At 43.5% G+C, this 27495-nt stretch overlaps 1 protein-coding gene across 3 annotated transcripts in view; it reads right to left on the bottom strand.

Moving 5' to 3' along the window:
* Window positions 1-27495, bottom strand: part of LOC121541499 (disabled homolog 2-interacting protein) — a 202119-nt gene that overhangs the window by 137665 nt on the left and 36959 nt on the right. For 2 of the 3 annotated variants that reach the window (XM_041850557.1, XM_041850559.1), the window contains exon 1: window positions 21735-22300. The exons of the other annotated variant lie outside the window; for it this stretch is intronic. In XM_041850557.1, coding sequence (XP_041706491.1) covers window positions 21735-21864 — 130 coding nt within the window. In that variant the 5' untranslated portion in view covers window positions 21865-22300. Of the gene's footprint in view, window positions 1-21734; window positions 22301-27495 lie in introns of those variants that run through there. 3 annotated transcript variants of the gene reach the window in all.

Here is a 27495-nt window from a genome sequence, read left to right as displayed (position 1 = left end):
TGTTGTCAGTGTTGGTAGTCAGACTTCCCTTTATGTCTGTTAGCCTGTCAGCATTAGCTGTGCCACAGCAAATTAGAATGGCTGCTGTGTAAAAGTATATTTTTGCATGATCTGCATGCAGAGTTTCAATTGGGTGTTAGTCCCATTTTGTGAATTGTTGGTTGGTGAGTGGACCCCAGACAATAATAATAATAAATAATAATATGCCATTTAGCAGACGCTTTCATCCAAAGCGACTTACAGTCATGCGTGCATACATTTTTTTTTTTTTTTTTTTTTTTGTATGGGTGGTCCCGGGGATCGAACCCACTACCTTGGCGTTACAAGCGCCGTGCTCTACCAGCTGAGCTACAGAGGACCACAGACCTCACAACCATAGAGGGCAAAGGGTTCTTTAACTAATTGAAGTATTTTTTGCCAGACCCTAATTGGGATGTCAAGTTTTATGTTCCTTCTGATGGCGTAGAAGGCCTTTCTTGCCTTGTCTCTCAGATCGTTCACAGCCTTGTGGAAGTTACCTATGGTGTTGATGTTTAGGCTGAGGTAGGTATAATTATTTGTGTGCTCTAGGGCAACGGTGTCTAGATAGAATTTGTATTTGTTGTCCTGGCTACTGGACCTTTTTTGGAACACCATTATGTTTGTCTAACTGAGATTCACTGTCAGGCCCCAAGTCTGACAGAATCTGTGCAAAATATCTAGTTGCTGCTGTAGGCCATACTTGGTTGGGGACAGTAGATATTTGATTTCTGAGTCCAGTAGGGTGAGGCCTAGTGCTGCAGACTGTTCTAGTGCCCTCGCCAATTCATTCATATAAATGTTGAAGAGGGTGGGGCTCAAGCTGCATCCCTGTCTTACCCCACAGCCCTGTGGAAAGAAATCTGTGTGTTTATTGCCAATGTTAATTGCAAACTTGTTCGTGCACATTGATTTTATAATGTCATATGTTTTCCCCCAACACCGCTTTCCATCAACTTGAGTTGTTGAGTCTCTCTCTCGCTCTCTCTCGCTCCCTCTCAGCACACAACTCTTACATTTTGCAGTTAAACAAAAACACATGTACGTGCATGCCTATACTGTATGTGGTTTTCACCATAGGTCCCAAAGCTACATCTAGCAATCTATAATAAGTCACCTCCTTATAAGGAAATAGTACAGTTTTACCATAAGCCCAATGGAGTACAGATAAGGGTGCATAAGGTTTGCCAAATGGTACACTATTACTGTACAGAATACACACGTTTTAAGTAGAAGGATATGATGCCATGGTAAAGAGAGACTGTAAAACTTGTTTTCTGGGACTCATATGAAGAGCAGCCTGTTCTCATTGTATGGTACACACTCTGCAGATGGTGGCAACATGTGTAGGCATGCAGTACAATTTTACACACTAATTAGCTCACCATATAATGAGGAGTGTGTGTATGTGTGTAGAGTAGTGTAGATCACAGTAGTTTCCTCTCTCATAGTGAACACATGCAGGGGCCAGCTGTAAATCCTAGACTCAGTCACTGGTTGGAGGGATGGTTGGCTACATGTTGGCTGTAAAGTGTTAAACACACACACACACACACACACACACACACACACACACACACACACACACACACACACACACACACACACACACACACACACACACACACACACACACACACACACACACACACACACACACACACACCTGTGTACCAATAGAGAATGGGAAAAGCAGGAGATACAATAGCAAAACAGAGGTACTACAGAAGACACTTGTGGAAGAAGAAATGCAAGTTGAAGTTGCTCCTGTGTGAGTTAAACGCATCAAACATTTATTTACACATCCTCAGTGATCTGAGCACTCTGTGATCTGAGGAGAATTCATCCCCTTGTTGCCATGGCAGCAGCATATCAGGCACTTTAATATTCTTTAAGAGAAGATTTATCTTTGTGTGTGTGTGTGTGTGTGTGTGTGTGTGTGTGTGTGTGTGTTATCTGTCAGGTCAGCTAGAAGGCACACACAGTAGATGTCTTGTCTATGAGAGGTGTGGTTATATTTCCCACTCTGAGTATTGTCTCAACAAGGTCACACCCTCTGGCCTGTACAAGCCCTCCTCCTCTACCTCTCCTCCTCTTTCATCATCCTCTCGCTCATACTTCCTCTACTTCTCCCCTCCATTTTTTTCTCCTCTTCCTCCTCCATAGCCTGAAAAAAACATCCCTCCCTCCTATCTTCCCTACAACTCTCACTCTCACTCTCCTCCTCCCCCTTCCTCTACTTCTGTTTGCCCATAAACAGATCTCTCCATCCTTCCCCCTAGCCCTCCCCACCCTCGCGCCATCTCCTTATCCTTCCCTCCATCCCTCTTAACAGTTGGTTAATAGGACAGAGTCTCACACCACCTGGCAGTGTGGGTCTCAGGGGACCTGGGAGACGATGAAGCCCAGATGGCAGTCACCTGGTTGGGCTTGTAACGCTACTCAGCCTGGGTGTCTGAGTGTCTAGTTAATGGCCCTCTATAGGAGAGGCTATAGAGCCTGGGGTCTGGCAGGGGAAGATAAGAGGCTGGATGGAGGAGAGAAGTGAGTCACTTCTCTCCTCCTGAGAAACAGTATGGATCCATGAGAGAATGATAAGCTGCTGGAATCGCAGAGACGGTGGTTAAACAGTTGTAGAGATGTGTGTTTGTAAATGTAGTACAGTTGAAGTCGGAAGTCTACATACACTTAGGTTGGAATCATTAAAACTTGTTTTTCAACCACTCCACACATTTCTTGTTAACAAACTAAAGTTTTGGCAAGTCGGTTAGGACATTTACTTTGTGCATGACACAAGTAATTTTTCCAACAATTATTTACAGACAGATTATTTCACTTATAATTCACTGTATCACAATTCCTGTGGGTCAAAGTTTACATACACTAAGTTGACACTGCCTTTAAACAGCTTGGAAAATTCCAGAAAATGATGTCATGGCTTTAGAAGCTTCTGATAGGCTAATTGACATAATTTGAGTCAATTGGAGGTGTACCTGTGGATGTATTTCAAGGCCTACCTTCAAACTCAGTGCCTCTTTGCTTGACATCATGGGAAAATCAAAAGAAATCAGCCAAGACCTCAGATTTTATTTTTTGGACCTCCACAAGTCTGGTTCATCCTTGGGAGAAATGTCCAAACGCATGAAGGTACCACGTTCATCTGTACAAACAATAGTACGCAAGTATAAACACCATGGGACCACGCAGTCGTCACACCGCTCAGGTAGGAGATGCATCCTGTCTCCTAGAGATGAACGTACTTTGGTGCGAAAAGTGCAACTCAATCCCAGAACAACAGCAAAGGACCTTGTGAAGATGCTGGAGGAAACAGGTACAAAAGTATCTATATCCACATTAAAACAAGTCCTATATATCGACATAACCCGAAAGGCCACTCAGCAAGGAAGAAGCCACTGCTCCAAAACCGCCACAAGAAAGCCAGACTACGGTTTGCAACTGCACACGGGGACAAAGATCATACTTTTTGGAGAAATGTCCTCTGGTCTGATGAAACAAAAATAGAACTGTTTGGCCATGATGACCATTGTTATGTTTGGAGGAAAAAGGGTCTGCTTGCAAGCCGAAGAACACCATCCCAACCGTGAAGCTCGGGGGTGGCACCATCATGCTGTGGGGGTGCTTTTCTGCAGGAGGGACTGGTGCACTTCACAAAATAGATGGCATCATGAGGAAGGAAAATTATGTGGATATATTGAAGCAACATCTCAAGACATCAGTCAGGAAGTTAAAGCTTGGTCGCAAATGGATCTTCCAAATGGACAATGACCCCAAGCATACTTCTAAAGTTGTGGCAAAATGGCTTAAGGCCAACAAAGTCAAGGTATTGGAGTGGCCATCACAAAGCCCTGACCTCAATCCTATAGAAAATGTGTGGGCAGAACTGAAAAAGCGTGTGCGAGCAAGGAGGCCTACAAACCTGACTCAGTTACACCAGCTCTGTCAGGAGGAATGGGCCAAAATTCACCTAACTTATTGTGGGAAGCTTGTGGAAGGCTACCCGAAACCTTTGACCCAAGTTAAACAATTTAAAGGCAATGCTACCAAATACTAATTGAGTGTATGTACATTTCTGACCCACAGGGAATGTAATGAAAGAAATAAAAGCTGAAATAAATCATTCTCTCTACTATTATTCTGACATTTCACATTCTTAAAATAAAGTGGTGATCCTAACTGACCTAAGACAGGGATTTTTGACTAGGATTAAATGTCAGGAATTGTGAAATACTGAGTTTAAATGTATTTGGCTAAGGTGTATGTAAACCTCCGACTTCAACTGTATATGCGGGTAGAATTCTCTCTCTCTCTCTCTCTCTCTCTCTCTCTCTCTCTCTCTCTCTCTCTCTCTCTCTCTCTCTCTCTCTCTCTCTCTCTCTCTCTCTCTCTCTCTCTCTCTCTCTCTCTCTCTCTCTCTCTCTCTCTCTCTCTCTCTCTCTCTCCTCTCTCTCTCTCTCTCTCTCTCTCTCTCTCTCTCTCTCTCTCTCTCTCTCTCGTCAGAACTATTACATGTCTGTAGCCGACCCCTATTGTCCCTGCCAGAGTGACAGCTACCTTTCTCCCTCTCCTCTCATTGTTTGGCCAGCAAGGACAATTTCCTCAATGCCTCATTCCCTTAGCAACCCCCAACAGCCTATCCGCACACTACCCTCCAGATGCCCTGACATTCCAGCGAGAGGCCCCCCATCAAGGAAGCTTTCAGCTTCAAACAGCTTCAACTGAAACACCAAAACGTATGAATTTATCAGGGTCCCAATGGATTCAGTTATGTTAGCGTGTGTGTCTGTGTCAATGTCTCTGTGTGCTAGGTGTATTTGTATGAAGCACAGTGTGCGGTGAGGTACATGTAATGTGTTACACACTGTGATAAGACAGAGAGACACTAGCTAGATAGCATCTGGTTTAATCATACTAGGGAAAGCGGAACATGCTGGATATAGCTAGTACACTTTGCATGGTGAGTCAATATAGTGTGTGTGCATGTGTGTGTGCGTATGAGTGTGCGCATGTGTGCAAATGCATTTTTGTGTATGTGTGCGTGTAAAGGTGTCATGCCCATAGGGGGCACAGGGGCACATGCCCCCTCAGATTTGTCCTGTTCAAATGTTTTTAAAATGTCTCTGGAATACTACTAGCCACAGCCTTTTTATGAAGTTGGCTTTAGCTAGCCCAGATAGTTTCCCAATCTCCCAAACTCATTACTAGCTACCAAGAAGCCATTTCAGGCTATCAATCAAGCTAGCTTGTCTAACTATCTTAACTGGTAGACTTTAGAAAGCAAGCAATAACTAAATGTACTGAATAAGACTCACATTCCTTTCAATCTTTTACCCAGATTTTAGCAGAGATTCAGAGAAGCATATATGACTCTTTTCATGAAACTTTACCACATGGCCTCACATGTGAATCCTTAAAGAAATGGGTGGGGCTAAGGCTTAAGAGGGTGTGAACTATGCTGAATGGGTGTAGACAAAGAAGAGCTCTCCAGTAGGTGTACCAAAACATTCAAGGGCCATTTTCTCAAAAGTGGGGTTACAAGTTTATCAACTTTCAAAGCAGAATTACTTTCCAAATATTCCTTAACTGCAGTGTATGACACCATTTTCGAGCTCTGAGTCTCTACTTTAATCCAATGTAAAAAATAAAATTTCTAATTTTGCTACGTAAGTCCGAATCGAGGCGGCCGGTCACATATTTCGTTTCTTTAAAAAAAGAACCACCAGTAAGAAGGATACAGACAGTTCAACAGGTATGCTTAGATATTGTCCAGGGTAGGGGAGGGAATGGCCGGCAGGGATGTAGCTCAGTAGAGCATGGCGTTTGCAACGACAGGGTTGTGGGTTCGATTCCCACAGGGGGCCAGTATAAAAAAGAATGTATGCACTCACTAACTGTAAGTCGCTCTGGATAAGAGCGTCTGCTAAATGACTTAAATGTAAATATTACGTGTGTGTGCGTGCAGATGCTTGTGTGTGTGTGTGCATGTTTCTGAGCAGCTTGCTAGCCGGCTGTGGTGTTATTGGGCTGAGCGATGTAAAGATGAAGAGAAGCCAGAAGGCTGTTAGCTGTGAATCAGATGGGCTCAGTGTGTAAAACTGGATGAAAGTCAAGTACTGTAGAATAAACTTTTAGTTATCAATCAGTTCTCTACCCACTATCCTCACCAGCTCTAGAGCAAGGGAGAAATAGACAGGGACATACACTGAATGTCCAAACATTAGGAACACCGGCTCTTTCCATGACCTAGACTGACCAGGTGAAAGCTACACTACAATACCAAAAGTATGTGAACACCTGCTCGTCGAACATCTCATTCCAAAATCATGGGCATTAATATGGAGTTGGTCCCCCCTTTGCTGCTATAACAGCCTCCACTCTTCTGAGAAGGCTTTCCACTAGCTGTTGGAACATTGCTGCGGGGACTTGCTTCCATTCAGCCTCAAGAGCATTAGTGAGGTCGGACACTGATGTTGGGTGATTAGGCCTGGCTCGCAGACGGCGTTCCAATTCATCCCAAAGGTGTACGATGGGGTTGAGGTCAGGGCTCTGTGCAGGCCAGTCAAGTTCTTCCACACCAATCTCAAAAAAACATTTATTCATGGACCTCGCTTTGTGCACGGGGGTGTTGTCATGCCGAAACAGGAAAGGGCCACAAAGTTTGAACCATAGAATCATTAAGAATGTCATTGTATGCTGTAGTGTTAAGATTTCCCTTCACTGGAACTAAGGGGCCTAGCCCGAACCATGAAAAACAGCGTCAGATCATTATTCCTCCTCCACCAAACTTTACAGTTGCCACTATGCATTGGGGCAGGTAGAGTTCTCCTGGAATCCGCCAAACCCAGATTCGACCGTCGAACTGCCAGATGGTGAAGCGTGATTCATCACTCCAGAGGACGTGTTTCCACTGCTCCAGAGTCCAATGGCGGCAAGCTTTACACCACTCCAGCCGACGCTTGGCATTGCACATGGTGATCTTAGGCTTGTGTGCGGAAACCCATTTCATGAAGTTACCGATGAACAGTTATTGTGCTGGCGTTGCTTCCAGAGGCAGTTTGGAACTCGGTAGTGAGTGTTGCAACCGAGGACAGACAATTTTTATGCGCTACGTGCTTCAGCACTTGGCAGTCCCTTGTGTGGCCTATCACTTTGCGGCTGAGCCGTTGTTGCTCCTAGACGTTTCCACTTCACAATAACATCACTTACAGTTGAGCGGGGCTGCTTTAGCAGGGCAGAAATTTGACAAACTGACTTGTTGGAAATGTAGCATCCTATGACGGTGCCATGTTTAAAGTGTGTGTGTGTGTACAGTGAATTCGGAAAGTATTCAGACCCCTTGCCATTTTCCACATATTGTAACGTTACAGGCTTATTGTAAAATGTATCAAATGATATTTTTCTGTCATCAATCTACACAAACTACAGAAATACCTAATTTACATACAGTGGGGGAAAAAAGTATTTAGTCAGCCACCAATTGTTGTCACGATCGTTATACGGAGTAGTCCAATGCGCAGCGTTAGTTGCAAACATATTTATTTATTTAATGAATGCACGAACAAAACAACAAAACGAAAACGTGACGTCCTCGGTATAACACAACCGACACGGCAACAAACCAAAACGGAACAAGATCCCACAAACACAAAGGGAAAACAGACAGTTTAAATATGGCTCCCAATCAGAGACAACCCGCAACAGCTGACACTCGTTGCCTCTGATTGGGAGCCACTCTGGCCAACATAGAAATACAACACTAGAACTACCACACAGAAAATAAACACATAGAAACTACACACCCTGGCTCAACATATAGAGTCCCCAGAACCAGGGTGTGACAATTGTGCAAGTTCTCCCACTTAAAAAGATGAGAGAGGCCTGTAATTTTCATCATAGGTACACGTCAACTATGACAGACAAAATGAGAAAAAAAAATCCAGAAAATCACATTGTAGGATTTTTCATGAATTTATTTGCAAATTATGGTGGAAAATAAGTATTTGGTCAATAACAAAAGTTTCTTAATACTTTGTTATATACCTTTTGTTGGCAATGACACAGGTCATACGTTTTCTGTAAGTCTTCACAAGGTTTTCACACACTGTTGCTGGTATTTTGGCCCATTCCTCCATGCAGATCTCCTCTAGAGCAGTGATGTTTTGGGGCTGTCGCTGGGCAACACGGACTTTCAACTCCCTCCAAAGATTTTCTATGGGGTTGAGATCTGGAGACTGGCTAGGCCACTCCAGGACCTTGAAATGCTTCTTACGAAGCCACTCCTTCGTTGCCCGGGCGGTGTGTTTGGGATCATTGTCATGCTGAAAGACCCAGCCACGTTTCATCTTCAATGCCCTTGCTGATGGAAGGAGGTTTTCACTCAAAATCTCACGATACATGGCCCCATTCATTCTTTCCTTTACACGGATCAGTCGTCCTGGTCCCTTTGCAGAAAAACAGCCCCAAAGCATGATGTTTCCACCCCCATGCTTCACAGTAGGTATGGTGTTCTTTGGATGCAACTCAGCATTCTTTGTCCTCCAAACACGACGAGTTGAGTTTTTACCAAAAAGTTATATTTTGGTTTCATCTGACCATATGACATTCTCCCAATCCTCTTCTGGATCATCCAAATGCACTCTAGCAAACTTCAGACGGGCCTGGACATGTACTGGCTTAAGCAGGGGGACACGTCTGGCACTGCAGGATTTGAGTCCCTGGCGGGGTAGTGTGTTACTGATGGTAGGCTTTGTTACTTTGGTCCCAGCTCTCTGCAGGTCATTCACTATGTCCCCTCGTGTGGTTCTGGGATTTTTGCTCACCGTTCTTGTGATCATTTTGACCCCACGTGGTGAGTTCTTTCGTGGAGCCCCAGATCGAGGGAGATTATCAGTGGTCTTGTATGTCTTCCATTTCCTAATAATTGCTCCCACAGTTGATTTCTTCAAACCAAGCTGCTTACCTATTGCAGATTCAGTCTTCCCAGCCTGGTGCAGGTCTACAATTTTGTTTCTGGTGTCCTTTGACAGCTCTTTGGTCTTGGCCATAGTAGAGTTTGGAGTGTGACTGTTTGAGGTTGTGGACAGGTGACTTTTATACTGATAACAAGTTCAAACAGGTGCCATTAATACAGGTAATGAGTGGAGGACAGAGGAGCCTCTTAAAGAAGAAGTTACAGGTCTGTGAGAGCCAGAAATCTTGCTTGTTTGTAGGTGACCAAATACTTATTTTCCACCATAATTTGCAAATAAATTCATTAAAAATCCTACAATGTGATTTTCTGGAAAAAAAATTCTCAATTTGTCTGTCATAGTTGACGTGTACCTATGATGAAAATTACAGGCCTCTCTCATCTTTTTAAGTGGGAGAACTTGCACAATTGGTGGCTGACTAAATACTTTTTCCCCCACTGTATGTGTTTGTCTCTGTCTGTGTGTGTGTGTGTGTGTGTGTGTGTGTGTGCGACCATGTGTGTAGCTGTTTATCATGTCAGTCTTTTATTAGGTAATTTACCCAGCGATACAGAGTGCATAAATCCAGTCTACTACCGCCGTCTGTCTGGACCACACGCTGGCTGACAGCCACGGGGCACCTGTCAATCATCAGCCGTCGTCCCAGCAACAGATTGACATATTGTGGCCTCCCTCAGGGTGCCTGGGAGTGCATAGGGATTGGTGTGGGCTCTTGTTCTAGCCACTATTGCTGCTCATGTACTGGCAGATTAGGTAAACGTCTATTGAGAACAACTTTAGTAAATTCCCTCTCATTGCGGAAGCACCATAGAGCTACTTAGCATAGTGACTAATTTAGTATGAGGAGATGTAGAGGAGAGGACTCATCACAGGAGGCAGAGGTGGAAGGACTATAAAGAGTGTTAATGGTAAGTCACCTACCGTCTTTATTGCCGCAATAGAATACACACACTCAGATGTGCAAGTACGTAGGAACACAAGCATGTGCAAGCAGGCAAGCACGCATCCACACACAAACTTTACTCTACTAAAGTGCTTGAAGTATACTCTCACCATTTGTTCTCTGGTTGTATATGAATAACAGTGGCAACACAACAAATAAATACAGTGGTCTGAATACACCCTTGGCATGCTGTTATGGATAGCCCTAGCTAGTCTTTATGCCCTTTTAGAAGATCTCCCTCTTCCTTCAGCCAAATAATAAGTCAACCACTCTGAAGAGGACACACAGCTATGCTATTATGACAGGAGAGAGAGGAGAGCTGACACCGGCTGACACTGCACCAAAGACAATGCTCTCTTCAGCCGAATATCAATAGCTGTTTCATCATGTCACTCATAGAGCACTCTGCTTATTATTTCACATGTATTCATCACTGTGAGTATGTTCATCTCTTGTTGTTTATTTGTTTTGGAGACAGTCTGTCATTCATCGCTTTTCAGAAACTCCATGACACCCTGGTCTGTCAGTGAAATGCTGAGAGCAAGACATTTAATGGAGCTCTCGCAGAAAAAGCCAAAAGCAGTACTTACAAAAGTGACAAGCATAACACAAAAGCAGATACGGTCAATGCTAGCAATCACTAAACAAAGCCCACTGGCCACAGAAGAGAAATAAACTCTTAAACTGCCAAGGTTTAGTGGATGGAGAAGGGTGAGAGAGAGAGAGAGAGAGAGAGAGAGAGAGAATAGGGGCTTAGAGGGTCTTCACGCAAAAATACCTTTGGCTACACATATTACTGCAATGTAAAGTTGCAAATGTGTCACGTCTCGACAGCTACCTCCAGAGGTAGCGCACGACACTCGCCCCCCTCTAAGCAGAACAGTGTAAACAGAAATGTCTCATTGAGCCAACACTCTTCCAGTAAAAACTGTAATAGCATAGCAATGTTTTTGAAACAGCTGAAATGTACAGACATTTTCCTTATTTTTTTAAAACTTGTTTTATTCCGTTTTTACCTGAAATTGTTGCCGTAGCATTATATGTTTTATTTTATTTTGTCATTTAGCAGACATTCTTATCCAGAGCGAATTACAGTAGTGAGTGTATACATACATATTTTGTTGTTGTTGAAATAACACATACAGTGGGGAAAAAAAGTATTTAGTCAGCCACCAATTGTGCAAGTTCTCCCACTTAAAAAGATGAGAGAGGCCTGTAATTTTCATCATAGGTACACGTCAACTATGACAGACAAATTGAGAAAAAAAATCCAGAAAATCACATTGTAGGATTTTTAATGAATTTATTTGCAAATTATGGTGGAAAATAAGTATTTGGTCACCTACAAACAAGCAAGATGTCTGGCTCTCACAGACCTGTAACTTCTTCTTTAAGAGTCTCCTCTGTCCTCCACTCGTTACCTGTATTAATGGCACCTGTTTGAACTTGTTATCAGTATAAAAGACACCTGTCCACAACCTCAAACAGTCACACTCCAAACTCCACTATGGCCAACACCAAAGAGCTGTCAAAGGACACCAGAAACAAAATTGTAGACCTGCACCAGGCTGGGAAGACTGAATATGCAATAGGTAAGCAGCTTGGTTTGAAGAAATCAACTGTGGGAGCAATTATTATGAAATGGAAGACATACAAGACCACTGATAATCTCCCTCGATCTGGGGCTCCACGCAAGATCTCACCCCGTGGGGTCAAAATGATCACAAGAACGGTGAGCAAAAATCCCAGAACCACACGGGGGGACCTAGTGAATGACCTGCAGAGAGCTGGGACCAAAGTAACAAAGCCTACCATCAGTAACACACTACGCCGCCAGGGACGCAAATCCTGCAGTGCCAGACGTGTCCCCCTGCTTAAGCCAGTACATGTCCAGGCCCATCTGAAGTTTGCTAGAGTGCATTTGGATGATCCAGAAGAGGATTGGGAGAATGTCATATGGTCAGATGAATCCAAAATAGAACTTTTTGGTAAAAACTCAACTCGTCGTGTTTGGAGGACAAAGAATGCTGAGTTGCATCCAAAGAACACCATACCTACTGTGAAGCATGGGGGTGGAAACATCATGCTTTGGGGCTGATTTTCTGCAAAGGGACCAGGACGACTGATCCGTGTAAAGGAAAGAATGAATGGGGCCATGTATCGTGAGATTTTGAGTGAAAACCTCCTTCCATCAGCAAGGGCATTGAAGATGAAATGTGGCTGGGTCTTTCAGCATGACAATGATCCCAAACACACCGCCCGGGCAACGAAGGAGTGGCTTCGTAAGAAGCATTTCAAGGTCCTGGAGTGGCCTAGCCAGTCTCCAGATCTCAACCCCATAGAAAATCTTTGGAGGGAGTTGAAAGTCTGTGTTGCCCAGCGACAGCCCCAAAACATCATTGCTCTAGAGGAGATCTGCATGGAGGAATGGGCCAAAATACCAGCAACAGTGTGTGAAAACCTTGTGAAGACTTACAGAAAACGTTTGACCTGTGTCATTGCCAACAAAGGGTGTATAACAAAGTATTGAGAAACTTTTGTTATTGACCAAATACTTATTTTCCACCATAATTTGCAAATAAATTCATAAAAAATCCTACAATGTGATTTTCTGGAATTTTTTTTCTCATTTTGTCTGTCATATTTGACGTGTACCTATGATGAAAATTACAGGCCTCTCTCATCTTTTTAAGTGGGAGAACTTGCACAATTGGTGGCTGACTAAATACTTTTTTTCCCCACTGTATGGAATCATGTAGTAACATGAAAGTGTTAAACAAATCAAAATATATTTTATATTTGAGATTCTACAAAGTAGCCACCCTTTGCCTTGATGACAGCTTTGCACACTCTTGGGAATCTCTCAACCAGCTTCATGAGGTAGTCACCTGGAATGCAGTTCAATTAACAGGTGTGCCTTCTTAAACATTAATTTGTGTAATTTCCTTCCTTCTTAATGCGTTTGAGCCAATCAGTTGTGTTGTGACAAGGTAGGGGTGGTATACAGAAGATAGCCCTATTTGGTAAAAGACCAAGTCCATATTATGGCAAGAACAGCTCAAATAAGCAAAGTGAAACGACAGTCCATCATTACTTTAAGACATGAAGGTCAGTCAATCCGGAACATTTCAAGAACTTTGGAAGTTTCTTCAAGTGCAGTCGCAAAAACCATCAAGCGCTATGTCGAAACTGGCTCTCATGAGGACCGCCACAGGAAAGGAAGACCCAGAGTTACCTCTGCTGCAGAGGATACGTTCATTAGAGTTAACTGCACCTCAGATTGCAGCACAAATAAATGCTTCACAGAGTTCAAGTAACAGACACATCTCAACATCAACTGTTCAGAGGAGACTGCGTGAATCAGGCCTTCATGGTCAAATTGCTGCAAAGAAACCATTACTAAAGGACACCAATAATAAGAAGAGACTTGCTTGGAACAAAAAACACGAGCAACGGACATTAGACTGGTGGAAATCTGTCCTTTGGTCTGATGAGTCCAAATTTGTGATTTTTGGTTCCAACCGCCGTGTCTTTATGAGACGCAGAGTAGGTGAACGGATGATCTCTGGATGTGTGGTTCCCACCGTGAAGCATGGAGGAGGTGGTGTGATGGTGTGGGGGTGCTTTGCTGGTGACACTGTCTGTGATTTATTTAGAATTCAAGGCACACTTAACCAGCAGGCTACCACAGCATTCTGCAGCGATACACCATCCCATCTGGTTAGCGCTTAGTGGGACTATCATTTGTTTTTCAACAGGACAATGACCCAAAACACACCTCCAGGCTAAGTAAGGGCTATTTGACCAAGAAGGAGAGTGATGGAGTGCTGCATCAGATGACCTGGCCTCCACAATCACCCAACCTCAACCCAATTGAGATGCTTTGGGATGAGTCGGACGGCAGAGTGAAGGAAAAGCAGCCAACAAGTGCTCAGCATATGTGGGAACTCCTTCAAGACTGTTGGAAAAGCATTCCAGGTGAAGCTGGTTGAGAGAATGCCAAGAGTGTGCAAAGCTGTCATCAAGGCAAAGGGTGGCTAATTTGAATAATCTAAAATATCAAATATATTTGGATTTATTTAACACTTTTTTGGTTACTACATGATTCCATATGTGTTATTTCATAGTTTTGATGTCTTCACTATTATTCTACAAAGTAGAAAATAATAAAAATAAAGAAAAACCCTTGAATGAGTAGGTGTGTCCAAACTTTTGACTGGTACTGTATATACTTAGTTTTTCAAGTTGGGAGGAATGACCCAGTTAGCTAGCTAGCAGGAGTTAGTTGTGTATTGTCAGCTAATTTAATGTGTATGGACAAGAAAATAATCACTTTAATTGTCTGCACATGCTTGTAGATAGTTGCATTATTCAAGAGTGTAATATGGTTTGGTTGTATTATTCAATACTGTAATATGTTTTAGAAGAAAAGTTGCTCGGATTGTTAAATAGTTTGTGCTTACTGGCTAGTGGCTACTGTGATATCTACGGCCAATTTGAGCTGGGGACCAAGAATGTCGGGTTGCCAGCCACAAAGTAAGAAACACAAGGATGTAATGTGAATTGAAAAGTAGAAATCTATTTCGCCACTCCTCAGACTGTCCTTCATCTTTCGTAGTTGGAATAGGGCCTTAGTAGTGTGTTAACACTGAGTTGTGACTTGTGAGGAGCACCCTGGACTTTTGACCTCTCTCTCTCTCTGTGCAGATATGTACCCTCCACTTAGCGGGTGATAAAAGGCTTCAGAGTGTCTTATCATCTGAGAGAAACAATAAACACCTGCAGACACAGACAGTCACTTAACCAGCACTCGACCCTGTTGTTGCCAGCTCCTGCGTAAGTTCATATTGTAAGGAACTCAAGTAGCTTTCTTTCTTATACAATACTCAACTCACAAATGTACAAACACATCCTCTCTTAGAACTAGTAAGAACATCCCACCAAGAGCAGTGGTACTTTCCACAAGAAGCAGTAAAATCACTATCAGATGCATATACAGTCCCAAAATTCTGTTTCCATACAAAGCTAAGAGAGAGAGAGGGGGGTGCTGTTTCTTGTTTGGCTTGGCTCCGGAGGGCCTTTGTCTGTGTGTTTGTGGGAAAGGCAGGCTGTAGGAGGCAGGAGGAGGAGGAAATGGCTGTTTTTGCAGGGAGGGTAACACAGTTCCAGCATTCTTGACAGTGCTGCCTGAGCCTGTTTACCAAATTTTTTAGATTAGAGGATTTATATGTGGTGATTTTAGGATGCTTAATACAGTCAGCGATGGCCAGGCTATCAGTCTACCGCACACGCGCACGTACGCACACACACACACGCACACGCACACACACACACACACACACACACACACACAAGCAGATTAACTTGGTCAAAAATTATATATTTTTAAAGACAATCAAAGAATGTGTTGTTAACTCTGCATTATAGTATAACTTATTTGTTTTGAATGAAAGCCACGACACTAGCGTATGAGTGAGTCACTCAGCTTTATGCTGACAAATATCACACTTGACTCGAGTCATTCAACATTAGTTAACAAATTATTTTACATAAAAAAAATAGCCCAAAGAAAATAGAAAAATAGCCTAGGCTACTAAATAGGCCTAAACTAATACATTAAATAGCCTAAATAAATGAGTAAATGTAATAAATAAAATAAATACATTAAATAGCTCAGGTCTTGAAAATATTGGCAACTTTCTTATCCCTCCGTATCCACAATGTGCACAAATGAGGCTCATACATTGTCATTCCTAGTCATCACTAGTTACCACAGCCACAAAGTCAGAAGGCCCACCTGCCCGACCAATCAGATGAGGGAGTGTGATGATGCGTATTCCGGTTCGTGGGTAATGCCTCTATTTCTAAATAGCATATCTTGAGTTCAAGTTTGATGACTAAATAACAAAATACATTTGGGAACAAGAATTGGCAACGTCACTAAAATGTATAACATTGAGAAAGGACAAAAGTTTTGGGCAAAAAGGTAAGTTTTTTTTAGATAGCTAGTAGCTAACTTTTGCTACTCTCATCTAAAATGAGATAACTAGCTAGCATAAGGGATTCCATTCCAAGCACAGTGGAGTTATTCTATTTGATAGAGCAACATTCTTAGCTTCCCTACAAGCCTTTCATTCTAAGAGTAATATATCATATTCTTTACCTTGAACAGATGCACAGCCTTCAGCATAAAAAAAAAACTCAGTTGGGAGAGGAAAAGTCTCCCATTGAATGGTGTGCCATTTCAAGTTGTGGGCATAAAGACATATGAATGTCACCAGGGGAAATACAGACAAACAAAAGCCAAAGATAAATATGCTGCTGAAGTGAACAAGAAGGCAGTAAGTTCAAAGATACAGTATCTGTAAAAAACAAAAATTTAAAACACAGTTACTTTTGTCCTCCTCCGAGGGGGTGGATGGGCCAATAAAATATATACAAAGAAAGAGTTTGTAAGTGGGGTTAGGGTGATGAGTTTCCCTCTACACTGTAAAGAGCTTTGGTTGTCTGTAAAAACATTTACGTCATTTAGCAGACGCTCTTATCCAGAGCGACTTACAAATTGGTGCATTCAACTTATGATAGCCAGTGGGACAACCACTTTTTTATTCCTTAAAGAGGTAGGGTTTCAAGTGTCTCCGGAAGGTGGTCAGTAACTCCGCTGTCCTGGCGTCATGGGGGAGCTTGTTCCACCATTGGGGTGCCAGAGCAGCGAATAGCTTTGACTGGGCTGAGTGGGAACTGTGCTTCCTTAGAGGTAGGGGGGCCAGCAGGCCAGAGGTGGATGAACGTAGTGCCCTCGTTTGGGTGTAGGGTCTGATCAGAGCCTGAAGTTAAGGAGGTGCCATTCACCTCACAGCTCCGTAGGCAAGCACCATGGTCTTGTAGTAGATGCGAGCCTCAACTGGAAGCCAGTGGAGTGTGCGGAGGAGCGGGGTGACATGAGAGGTTATAAAAATACAAAAAAAGTGGACTGTAAGGCTATGTTAAGTTAAATAAATGACTAGTAAGTGCCTAGATGCCAAATAAAGTAACAGGGTTGAAGTTTTCATCTTAAAATCAGCCAATAATCAGCCAATTTCTACAATTGAAATGTATGTGTGTGTGTGTGTGGGGGGGGGGGACAGAGTTTGGGAAACCCTGGCCTATTTTACCCCGTGTCACATGCAGTGGCTCGTATTAATAAAGCAAATACATATGTAGTACTGTCATAAAATTATATTTTGACACATTTGGTTTGATGAAAGGGGACTCCCTGACAATCATTTAAGAGAATAAAATGTAACCTACATGTGTGGAATGTGCGTTTATGTTGTTTAGGAACTAGGAACGGTCGGTATTTCACATATTTTTAAACAGATCCGAGGTCCGTGTCCACCAAAGTCATGGGTCAGATCTCGGGAAATTGGGTTCGGGTAGATCCGTGAAGACCTGTAGTGTGTGACAGTCTATGTGTGTGGCACGGAGGGAGAGAGAGCGAGCGAGAGAGAAAACCGACTCACGCTAGTTAGACAAACCTGTTGCTGTCATAGGTTATCTATCATACCATCTGGTAGTGCCTGTCTTGACTGCATCAAATTGTGGTAAAGAAGCTAGCTAGCTACAGTAGCCAGCTAAGTTAGTCATCTAACTGAAAAAGTTTAAGAACCATTGCACTAAACTAATGCACTGTGGGACAGTGTGTGTCACGATTATGTGTTTGTGTGTTGACAGGAGGGTCTTAGATAGAAGGACAGGCAGAATCACAGCCTGTCCTCTACCTCCCTCTCCCCAGACACCCACATCCACAGTCAGACCACTCTCTCTGCTCTCTCTCTGCTCTCTCTCTGCTCTCTCTCTGGTAATCTGAGGGTAAAGCTCCAGGATTAGGGTGGGGATCAACCATCACCTGTCTCCCCATTATTGGAGTCTCTTTGGGGCCTGAGGAGTGCTCCATCATCTGGCCCCTCGCCACATAGGCCAGTCCAGGCTGGTTTAGGAAGCAGCTTCCATGCAGGGCTATATGCTCAAACCTCCATCCAGTCTAGTCTTGGCTGGTTTAGGTACTACAGGGAGCAGCTTCTAATGCCACTGGCTTTATGACAACAGCCAGTGCTAAACCCTGATTCTGGGTTAAATATCATGATGATCCCACAGTATCTCACTCTTCTCTATCTCTATACAAACACACCGGCAGAGTACAGGCGTCAGAACCAGGCAGTGTTCCAGTTTCCTGTGTTTAGTTGTAAATTAACCTGGGTTTTGGAAACTGACTTATCATTCAACACCATGTTGGTGCATCCATGTTTCCCATCCACAGGCCTGCTTCACTTCTTCACTTCCCGCTAGTTTAGTGAGACACACATGGAGAGGAAAGCAGAGATCTGTCATAAACAACATTATGACAGCCAACACTGACACACCCACCCTATTCAAGGAAAAACATAGGCCCCAGTTATGGTTTCTACCCAGGGCCCTGAGTCTTTCCTGAAAAAATGACACAATCTGGTGATACAGTATGGTTAATACGTTCCACTACACTATGTTCCATTGTGTAGGTGTGATAGTGTTAGCATGCTCTGACTGTAGCCTACAGCTGGTGGTCACACTGTAACAGCCACATAACAGCCTAAACAGATCTACATCTGTCGTCCAGCAGATGAAAGAGAAGAAAGAACAGATCCCACAATACATTTTAAAAAGAAGAAAGAGAGAAAGAGAAAGCTGGGGGCTCAGTTGTTCAAAAGGGAGCGTATATCTTCGGCCCGTCCCAGACAGCTGCTGTGGTGTGTGTATGTGTGTGTGTGTGTGTGTGTGTTTATGAATGTTACTCAACCTACCATTCAACAGCAGCTGCTGGATGGTGCACTGATGTAATGTGAGTTTGTGGTGAGATTGAAGAGAAAGAGGGGGAGGATGATGGACAGCTAGTGAAAGACAGCGATAACGTCCTGTATGAGAGAGGACACACAAGAAGGGAAAACAAAATCACACAAACACTACCCTACACCACACATAGAGCAACACAACTCAGGAATCAATGTTCAGCATAGAACAGGACACCGTAGAACCCTTCAGTGTAGAAAGAAAACGTAAAAGTACCATGAACAGTGTAACAGAGACAAACGGTGTTCTGGGCTGTGATATTATCGTATCTGAAGATTATGCCTTTGTTAAATGTTTTTCATGACGAAATGGAATGTTGGTTATGTTAGTATCAAAAGGCAATATTTAGTATAAGGTAACATATAATAGACAGGAAGTGTATTGTAAACTGGCCAGCAGAGGGAGCCCATCTTGTTGCATTGGTTATAAATAGGGGTACACGAAGAAGATAGGACAGAGCAGACATTAGAATTGAACGACACTGCTCTCCGGACCACGCGTGTCTGTAAACTCATGCTGAAGCTTGTGGTCTGAATAAACCTTATGATCAATGTTCAGTATGAGCTGACTCCTTTTGTTGACAGCAATAATTGCCACCATTCATCATATACGACAATATGTTGTTAACTCTTTATTACCAAACCTAATTAACCCTATTTAACAACCTCTCTCTCTCATGGAAAAAAAAACAGAACACACACAGAATAATTACTATAAAAAGAGCTCCTGACAGTTTTTGTCCATTGTTTCCTATACTTCTACTGGCTATGATCGAGCTGAGTAATAGAGCAGTGTTTGCATAAGGATTCTATTTGTCCACATAGGCACACAATGAAGCTCTTCACAGGTCAAGTCCTACCACAGACAAACAGCCTCAAGCTAGCTAAGAGTTTCCCCTGGCTTCTGATGAGAGCATCAAACACACTCATGACCGGATATAACAATGTGTGTGTGTGTGTGTGTGCTTGCATGCATCTGTGTGTGACTAAAGCGTGATTACTTTATGATTGTGCCCAGGTGGTGAGATAAGGGAGGCCATAACCACCAGGGAGTCTGAATATGTAAATGTGAACCACCTACAGGTACAGTTGTAATCATGATAAGACTAGCATTGATAGGATCTGATAGACACACACAGAGACAGGCCTCAGACCCCCCCCCTCCCACATACACACGCCAACTGTCTGTGTGTTTACTGTACCAGCCATAGAACATACGTCAGAGGCCACCGCAACTTCCATGAGATAACACACACTTGTTCTCTGTGCAGACACACACACACATACCATACCGTACACACTGATACAAGTGCACTGAAAGAAAAACAGGCTCTTAAATGGTTCTTCCTCAGCTCTTAAGGTTATTTTGAGAACTGTTGCCCAAAAAATAACCACTGAGTTAAGTGTGGGGTTCTTGACTTGGCATCTGCAGTTCTTCAGAATTCTAAAAGGTTCTTGAAATGTATGGAAGCCTGCAGATGTGTCCCTTTCATAGCACACAGCAAATTGGCCAGTGTTAACTAGTGTTGATTTTTCAGTGTAACTTTTCTAGTATTGATTCAGGAGTTAAATTAACACTGTAATGGGTTCTATTTCACCCAACAGTTTTTGTGACAAAACTATCAGTAGAGTTGAAAATGATGGAAACATATTGAACTTTAGATTTTTATTCGGTACATGAAAACTTAAGCGAAAAAGTAAATTGTGTGTGCACTACGTCATCAAGCACTTATTTTTATCAGCAAAAAGTAAATTTGGTGGAAACACACCACTAGTGGGAAAATTCACATATTTTCTTTCTGCGGATTCTAGAATTTTCACATGAAAATATGTTGCCAATTGAATAGAAACCTAGCTCCTGACTCAAACAAAGGTGACCTAAACAACCAAAACCTAAACAAAGACAGACCAGTAAAAGAACAGTGTTTGTGTGCAGTGCCATAGGACTCCTCTGTATACAATGGGGGAGAACACATACAGGGTGGATGATTACAGAGTTAAACTCCCATTCACTTTTCCTCTCTTCTCCTTTATTCTCTTCACTTCTCTTCTCTATTCACTTTTATTCTTCACAAACAAAAGACTGAGACAACCACTCGCTAACGAGCAGAATTGGGCTCAACAGAGCATCAATAAAGCAAACACACAGACATGCATGCCCTCCCCATATCCACTTCATTATTGGACGAATCCCCATCAGAGATAAGTTAGTAAACAAACAGAACTATTTTTCAGCTATACGAGTGCAAACTTAGCCAAGAAGGTCAGACAAGGAGACAGGCACACACACAGAACACAATATCATCACATCACACACATTTCACTGTCACTGAAATCATACTGTATCACAAAGCAGGCCAGTGTAGGGCAGTGTGTGTGTATGTTTGTGTGAGTGTGAGTATGTGTGTCCTAAAGTGAGTAAAGACGTCAGCTCTACTCTTCCTGCTCCTCTGGTTCTGTGGCTGAGTGTGTAATAAAGATCAAGGTGGGACAATTGTGCTCGGAACTCCCAAGTCCCCACGTGTGTGTGTGTGTGTGCATATCTATATCTTTGTTTGTGTGTGTGTGTATGTGCGTATCAATGTCTTTGTTTGTGTGTGTGTGTGTGTGTGTGTGTGTATGTGCGTATCTATGTCTTTGTTTGTGTGTGTGTGTGTATGTGTGTGTGTGTGTGTGTGTGTGTGTGTGTGTGTGTGTGTGTGTATATCTGTGTCTTTGTATGTGTTTGCCTGTGAACTTTTTGTGTGTCGGAGAGTGTGTGCACTTTGCCATTAAGATGTGGCGTGATCATCGTGCCTCCTCAATGACAGAGAGGAGACATCAAAGCTACCCTGTCATCTCACAGTGGCAGACAGACAGGCAGGAAGAAAACACAAAGAAACAAAAGAGAGAGAGATAGTGGACTGTGGTGGTCTGTGTTACCCCTGCTGGCTGCTGGTCTGGTGCGGCTGCGGGACCTGCTGCGTTGCCGTTGGAGACGAGTGCGGCCCAGAAACCTGTAGTAGTACGAGGGTCTCCCAGAACCCTTCCTGGTAATGCCTGCCCCTGCCATTGTCCTTCCAAAAACCCAGGACCAAGCCAGTGCAACTCTCACTCTATCCCAAGTACACTTAAATTCCACTCTTATCAAAACGTCCCAAAACTCTTCTCCAACTTCCCAAATGCACTCCAACTTCACGCCATTCACTGTACCCAAACTTCCAAAAACTCTGCTCCAACTTCCGAAATAAACTCCCTTCTAAAGTTTCCCAGAGCGTCAGACGCCAGAGTATCCTGAACGCAGTGTCTCTGTATTCTGAATCACAGGAAAGCTGTTCCCATTCCCATCGCCAGCCAGGAGTGACTGGAGGAATTCTGCAGAAAGAGAAAGACAGTCCACTCCTCCTCTGTCGTTCTCTCACTCAGTCATTAAGTCAGCCACTCAGGGAGAAGCCTACTAGTTACCCTGAGAGATACTATTACAATGCCTCTCCTCCCTCGACCTGCCAACCTGCAGGGCTGTGTGTGTGTAGGGCTGCATGTCTCTCAACTCATGCCATTGAGTTAAGAGAGAACAACAGAAGAAAAGTTTGGGCTGTGGTGAAAACCTGGCAGGGATCAGCAGTGTGATGGAATGGGGGTGGAAGTGCAATAGGAAGCCTTTAGATTTACATGGCTTTACATCTGTTTGGCTTTACATCTGTTTGGCTTTACATCTGTTTGGATTTACATCTGTTTGGCTTTAAATCTCAATTTCCTTCCTCAATCTCTTTCTTCCTCTCCATTTCTCATTAATTATTCTCATTGCCTCTTCCACCCTGTCTTTCCACAGACTTGGACCAAGATGAAATGATCTGTAAACCTCAACATATGAGACTACAATATGATTTATTCTCTCTAACCTCATTCCATTCCTATGCTACATTCACAATCCCAGTCCACTCCAAATGACTCTAGAACCAAGTATAGTACCAGTCTAAACTCACAGCACAGTCCAGTCCAGTCAAGCCTAGTCCACACTTTAAGATAATCTCATTATCATGGGGTTCATGCTTGCCCCTCTAGGCACGCCAGTGACAACCAATGGAAAAGCAGCTCTAGGCATGTCAGATAACCTATAGGAGTGAGCTATAAAGGTGTGGGTCAGGCAGCTGGACTAGACCACAGCCAGATGGACACAAAGAGGTAGAAACACACACTTCAGATACCCATTCATACACATTTGGACAATACACAAACGTACAATGGGTCTATTTTGAGTTCTATAATAGAAGATCAGTTTAATTGTGTACAAAGACCTAGACTTCAACACCTGGTAGAGACAGCAGAGACACAATCCCTGTAGTTACATCAAACTGCTTATGTATAGGATAAGCATTACAGCATCTACAGTAAACCACAGTTGGAATCAAACTAATTTGCTATACAGCATTGGTGAAGGAAAATGCCCTTCTACCTCTCCAATAGAATCACTGTCTTTTCCTTGGATTACATGCTGTCCCCAAATCCATATATTTCTCCCTCACTCCATCTCTCCCTCTCCTCCACCCTCTTTGTTGAGTAAAGATTGTAGGATTGTGGTTATATTCCCCTGGTGGTAGTGTAGTGAGAGGAGTAGGCCTGGGGACTACAATAGTACAGTATGTGATTATAGGGAGTGGCTCAACATGAACACAGCAGAGCACATTAACTTACACAGGCAGGAGCAGTGTTCACCTTGTGGCCCCACAGGCCCCTAACAGACAGGAGCAGTGTTCACTCAGAGTGGCCCCACAGGCCCCTAACAGACAGGAGCAGTGTTCACTCAGAGTGGCCCCACAGGCCCCTAACAGACAGGAGCAGTGTTCACCTAGTGGCTCCACAGGCCCCTAACAGACAGGAGCAGTGTTCACTCAGAGTGGCTCCACAGGCCCCTAACAGACAGGAGCAGTGTTCACTCAGAGTGGCTCCACAGGCCCCTAACAGACAGGGATTGTGTTCACTAGGTCCCTCGGGAGTGGTTAAGGAGCCCAGTGCTGGATATGCAACACCCTAGAGCAGCTCATAAAAGACAGGACTCTACACTGGGCACACTAGCTTACTAACTCACTAGACTGGGAGCATTGGTCTACATAGTATACACAAAATGTTAATGAGACACACAGTTCCTCTGTGTGAGTTTATAGTATTACATTTACATTTTAGTAGACACTCTTATCCAGAGCGACTTACAGTTAGTGAGTGCATACATTTTCTTTCGCCCCCCCCGTGGGAATCGAACCCACAACCCTGGCGTTGCAAACACCATGCTCTACTAACTGAGCTACATCCCTGTCGGCCATTCCCTCCCCTAAGCCATTCCCTCCCCTAAGCCATTCCCTCCCCTGATATACTGCCAACACACTGAGGCTGATATGCTGCTAACACACTGAGGCTGATATGCTGCTAACACACTGAGGCTAGGCTGATATACACTGCTAACACACTGGGGCTAGGATGATATACTGCTGCTAACACACTGGGGCTAGGAGGATATACTGCTAACACACTGGGGCTAGGAGGATATACTGCTAACACACTGGGGCTAGGAGGATATACTGCTAACACACTGGGGCTAGGAGGATATACTGCTAACACACTGGGGCTAGGAGGATATACTGCTGCTAACACACTGGGGCTAGGAGGATATACTGCTAACACACTGGGGCTAGGAGGATATACTGCTAACACACTGGGGCTAGGAGGATATACTGCTAACACACTGAGGCTGATATGCTGCTAACACACTGGGGCTGATATGCTGCTAACACACTGGGGGATCATTGGAGCAAAATGGGGACTTGGTAGTTTGCTATGTGTTCATTTTGTGACTGTGCATATGTGCACACATGCATGCATTCTCCCTTACACTCTCACACCAAAGAGGACCTCAGTCAGCCATGGTTGATTAACACTGAACAGTGTGTGTGTGTGTGTATGTGTGTGTCCGAATGCAAATGTGTGCATGTATGAGGAACTCAGTCAACCATGCTCGACTAACACTAAATAGAATGTGTGTGTATTGTGTTACTGTATAAATGCATCAAGATATTCCAGCAGCTCTATTACAGGAAACAGAACCAGGCCATGGAGTGTGTTAGGTGTCACAGTCAGGGTCAGTCTCAGGGACAAGGTCACTCCCTGCTCTCAGGACCTTCCTGGGACCAACTAACACACTCCTGGGACTACTCTGACATCACTAGTGTGGCGTGTGTACTGTATCATTTGTTTTTGTGTGTGTCTAATTATTGGAGTGAATTCTTGTTTTTGTGTGTGTTAGAAGTCAGCAGAGCTGATATCACAGTGGCAGATAAAGAGTTAAATAAAAGGATTGTTGATCTTACCTGTAAAGGAAATGGAGGAGGAGGATGAAGGGGAAAGGTCATATCCAGAGCAGAGACATGCAAAACAAACGGAGACATGGATTAGGATTAGGATAGGATGAACATTCATGTCCACAATATCTTTTTTTTTTTTTGACACATAGTACTAAACCTAACCCCTAAGCCTACAATAGCCTTTTTCCTTGTGGGGACCGGGTTATACTATCTTTGTGAGGACTTCTGGTCCCGAGAAGGGTAGTAAAACCAAAAATACAAGTGAGCGTACACACACACACACTGACACACCCTGCATCTTTATCAGTCTGCGATTAAAGAAGAGAATACCGTCCTATAGCAAAGAATGACACTAATACCTGTCTAAGGAGAAGGCAGAGAGAAAGGTGCCACTGTATCATGTTAGCCTTCAGGGATGGGCAGAAATACAATTACAAAACACAGATACAAAATACTATAATGATCAATGTATCAAAATAAACTACAAAATACTTGTATACATGTATTTTGTAATATATTTAATTAAAATACATGCATTTTTGTATTTTAAAATACAAAAATACATTTGCAAGTACTCAGCCCTGACAGCAACAGCATTCTCAGTAACAGTTACAAAAACTGTTTGCTTGCTATGACTGCGATATGTTGTTTATCTATTTTAGTTGAGCAAGTCACTCTGGATGAGAGTTTCTGCAAAATGACCAAAATGTAAATGTATATGTGAAAATGAACATACCAAAATTAACTGCAAAGCACACTGGGTATTATTATTGGCATTGTTTCGGGGCAGAGCTCAATAGAATTACATTTTAGTCATTTAGCAGATGCTCTTACCAGAACAACTTACAATTAGAGCATTCATCTTAAAGGGAAACGTCATCATTTTTCAACTTCATATTCATCATCTCCAGCATGACCCCAACATCAACGTACACTATATTGCCAGAAGTATGTGGACACCTCTTCAAATTAGTGGATTTGGCTATTTCAGAACCTTCCAGAAGGACAACCATCTCTGCAGCACTCCACCAATCAGGCCTTTATGGTAGAGGGATGTAGCTCAGTTGGTAGAGCATGGCGTTTGCAACGCCAGGGTTGTGGGTTCCATTCCCACGGGGGGCCAGTATGAAAAATAATAAAAATAATATGTGCACTCACTAACTGTAAGTCGCTCTGGATAAGAGCGTCTGCTAAATGACTAAAATGTAGAGTGACCAGACGGAAGCCACTCCTCAATAAATGGCACATGATAGCCCGCTTGGAGTTTGCCAAAAGGCACCTAAAGGACTCTCAGACCATGAGAAACAAGATTCTCTGGTCTGATGAAACCAAGATTGATTTGATTTGGCCTGAATGCCAAGTGTCACGTCTGGAGGAAACCTGGCACCATCCCTACGGTGAAGCACGGTGGTGGCAGCATTATGCTGTGATGTTTTTCAGCGGCAGGGACTGGGAGACTAGTCAGGACTGAGGAAAAAATTAACAGAGAGATCCTTAATGAAAACCTGCTCCAGAGTGGCTCAGGACCTCAGATTGGGGCGAAAGTTCACCTTCCAACAGGACAACGACCCTAAGCACACAGCCAAGACAACGCAGGAGTGGCGCTCCCCATCCAACCTGAAAGAGATTGAGAGGATCTGCAGAGAAGAATGGGAGAAACTGCCCAAATACAAGTGTGCCAAGCTTGTAGCGTCATCCCCAAAAACACTCTAGGCTGTAATCACTGCCAAAGGTGCTTCAACAAAGTATTGAGTAAAGTCGTTTTTTTTATACATTTGCAAAAAATTCTAAAAATCTGTTTTTGCTTTGTCATTATGGGATGTTGTGTGTAGATTGATGGGGGGGGGGGGGACGACGACAACTTAATACATTTTAGAATATGGCTGTAATGTAACAAAATGTGGAAAAAGTCAAGGGGTCTGAATACTTTTCGAAGGTGCTGTTAGTGCTGTTATTGTGAAGTGGAAACGTCTAGGAGCAACAACGGCTCATTCGTGAAGTGATAGGCCACACAAGCTCACAGAACGGGACCGGCGAGTGCTGAAGTGCGTAGTGCGTAAAAATCGTCTGCCGTTGGTTGCAACCCTCACTACCGAGTTCCAAGCTGCCTCTTGAGCATCATGTGGAGCTTCATGAAATGGGTATCCATGGCCAAGCAGCCGCACACAAGCCTAAGATCACCATGCGCAATGCCAAGCGTCGGCTGGAGTGGTGTAAAGCTCGCCGCCATTGGACACTGGAGCAGTGGAAACGCGTTCTCTGGAGTGATGAATCACGCTTTACCATCTGGCAGTCCGACGGACGAATCTGGGTTTGGCGAATGCCAGGAGAACGCTACCTGCCCCAAT

This window comes from Coregonus clupeaformis, chromosome 27 (genome assembly GCF_020615455.1).
Source record: "Coregonus clupeaformis isolate EN_2021a chromosome 27, ASM2061545v1, whole genome shotgun sequence".
Classification (NCBI taxonomy): Eukaryota; Metazoa; Chordata; class Actinopteri; order Salmoniformes; family Salmonidae; genus Coregonus; species Coregonus clupeaformis.
This window is presented reverse-complemented; position numbering and strand designations above follow the sequence as displayed.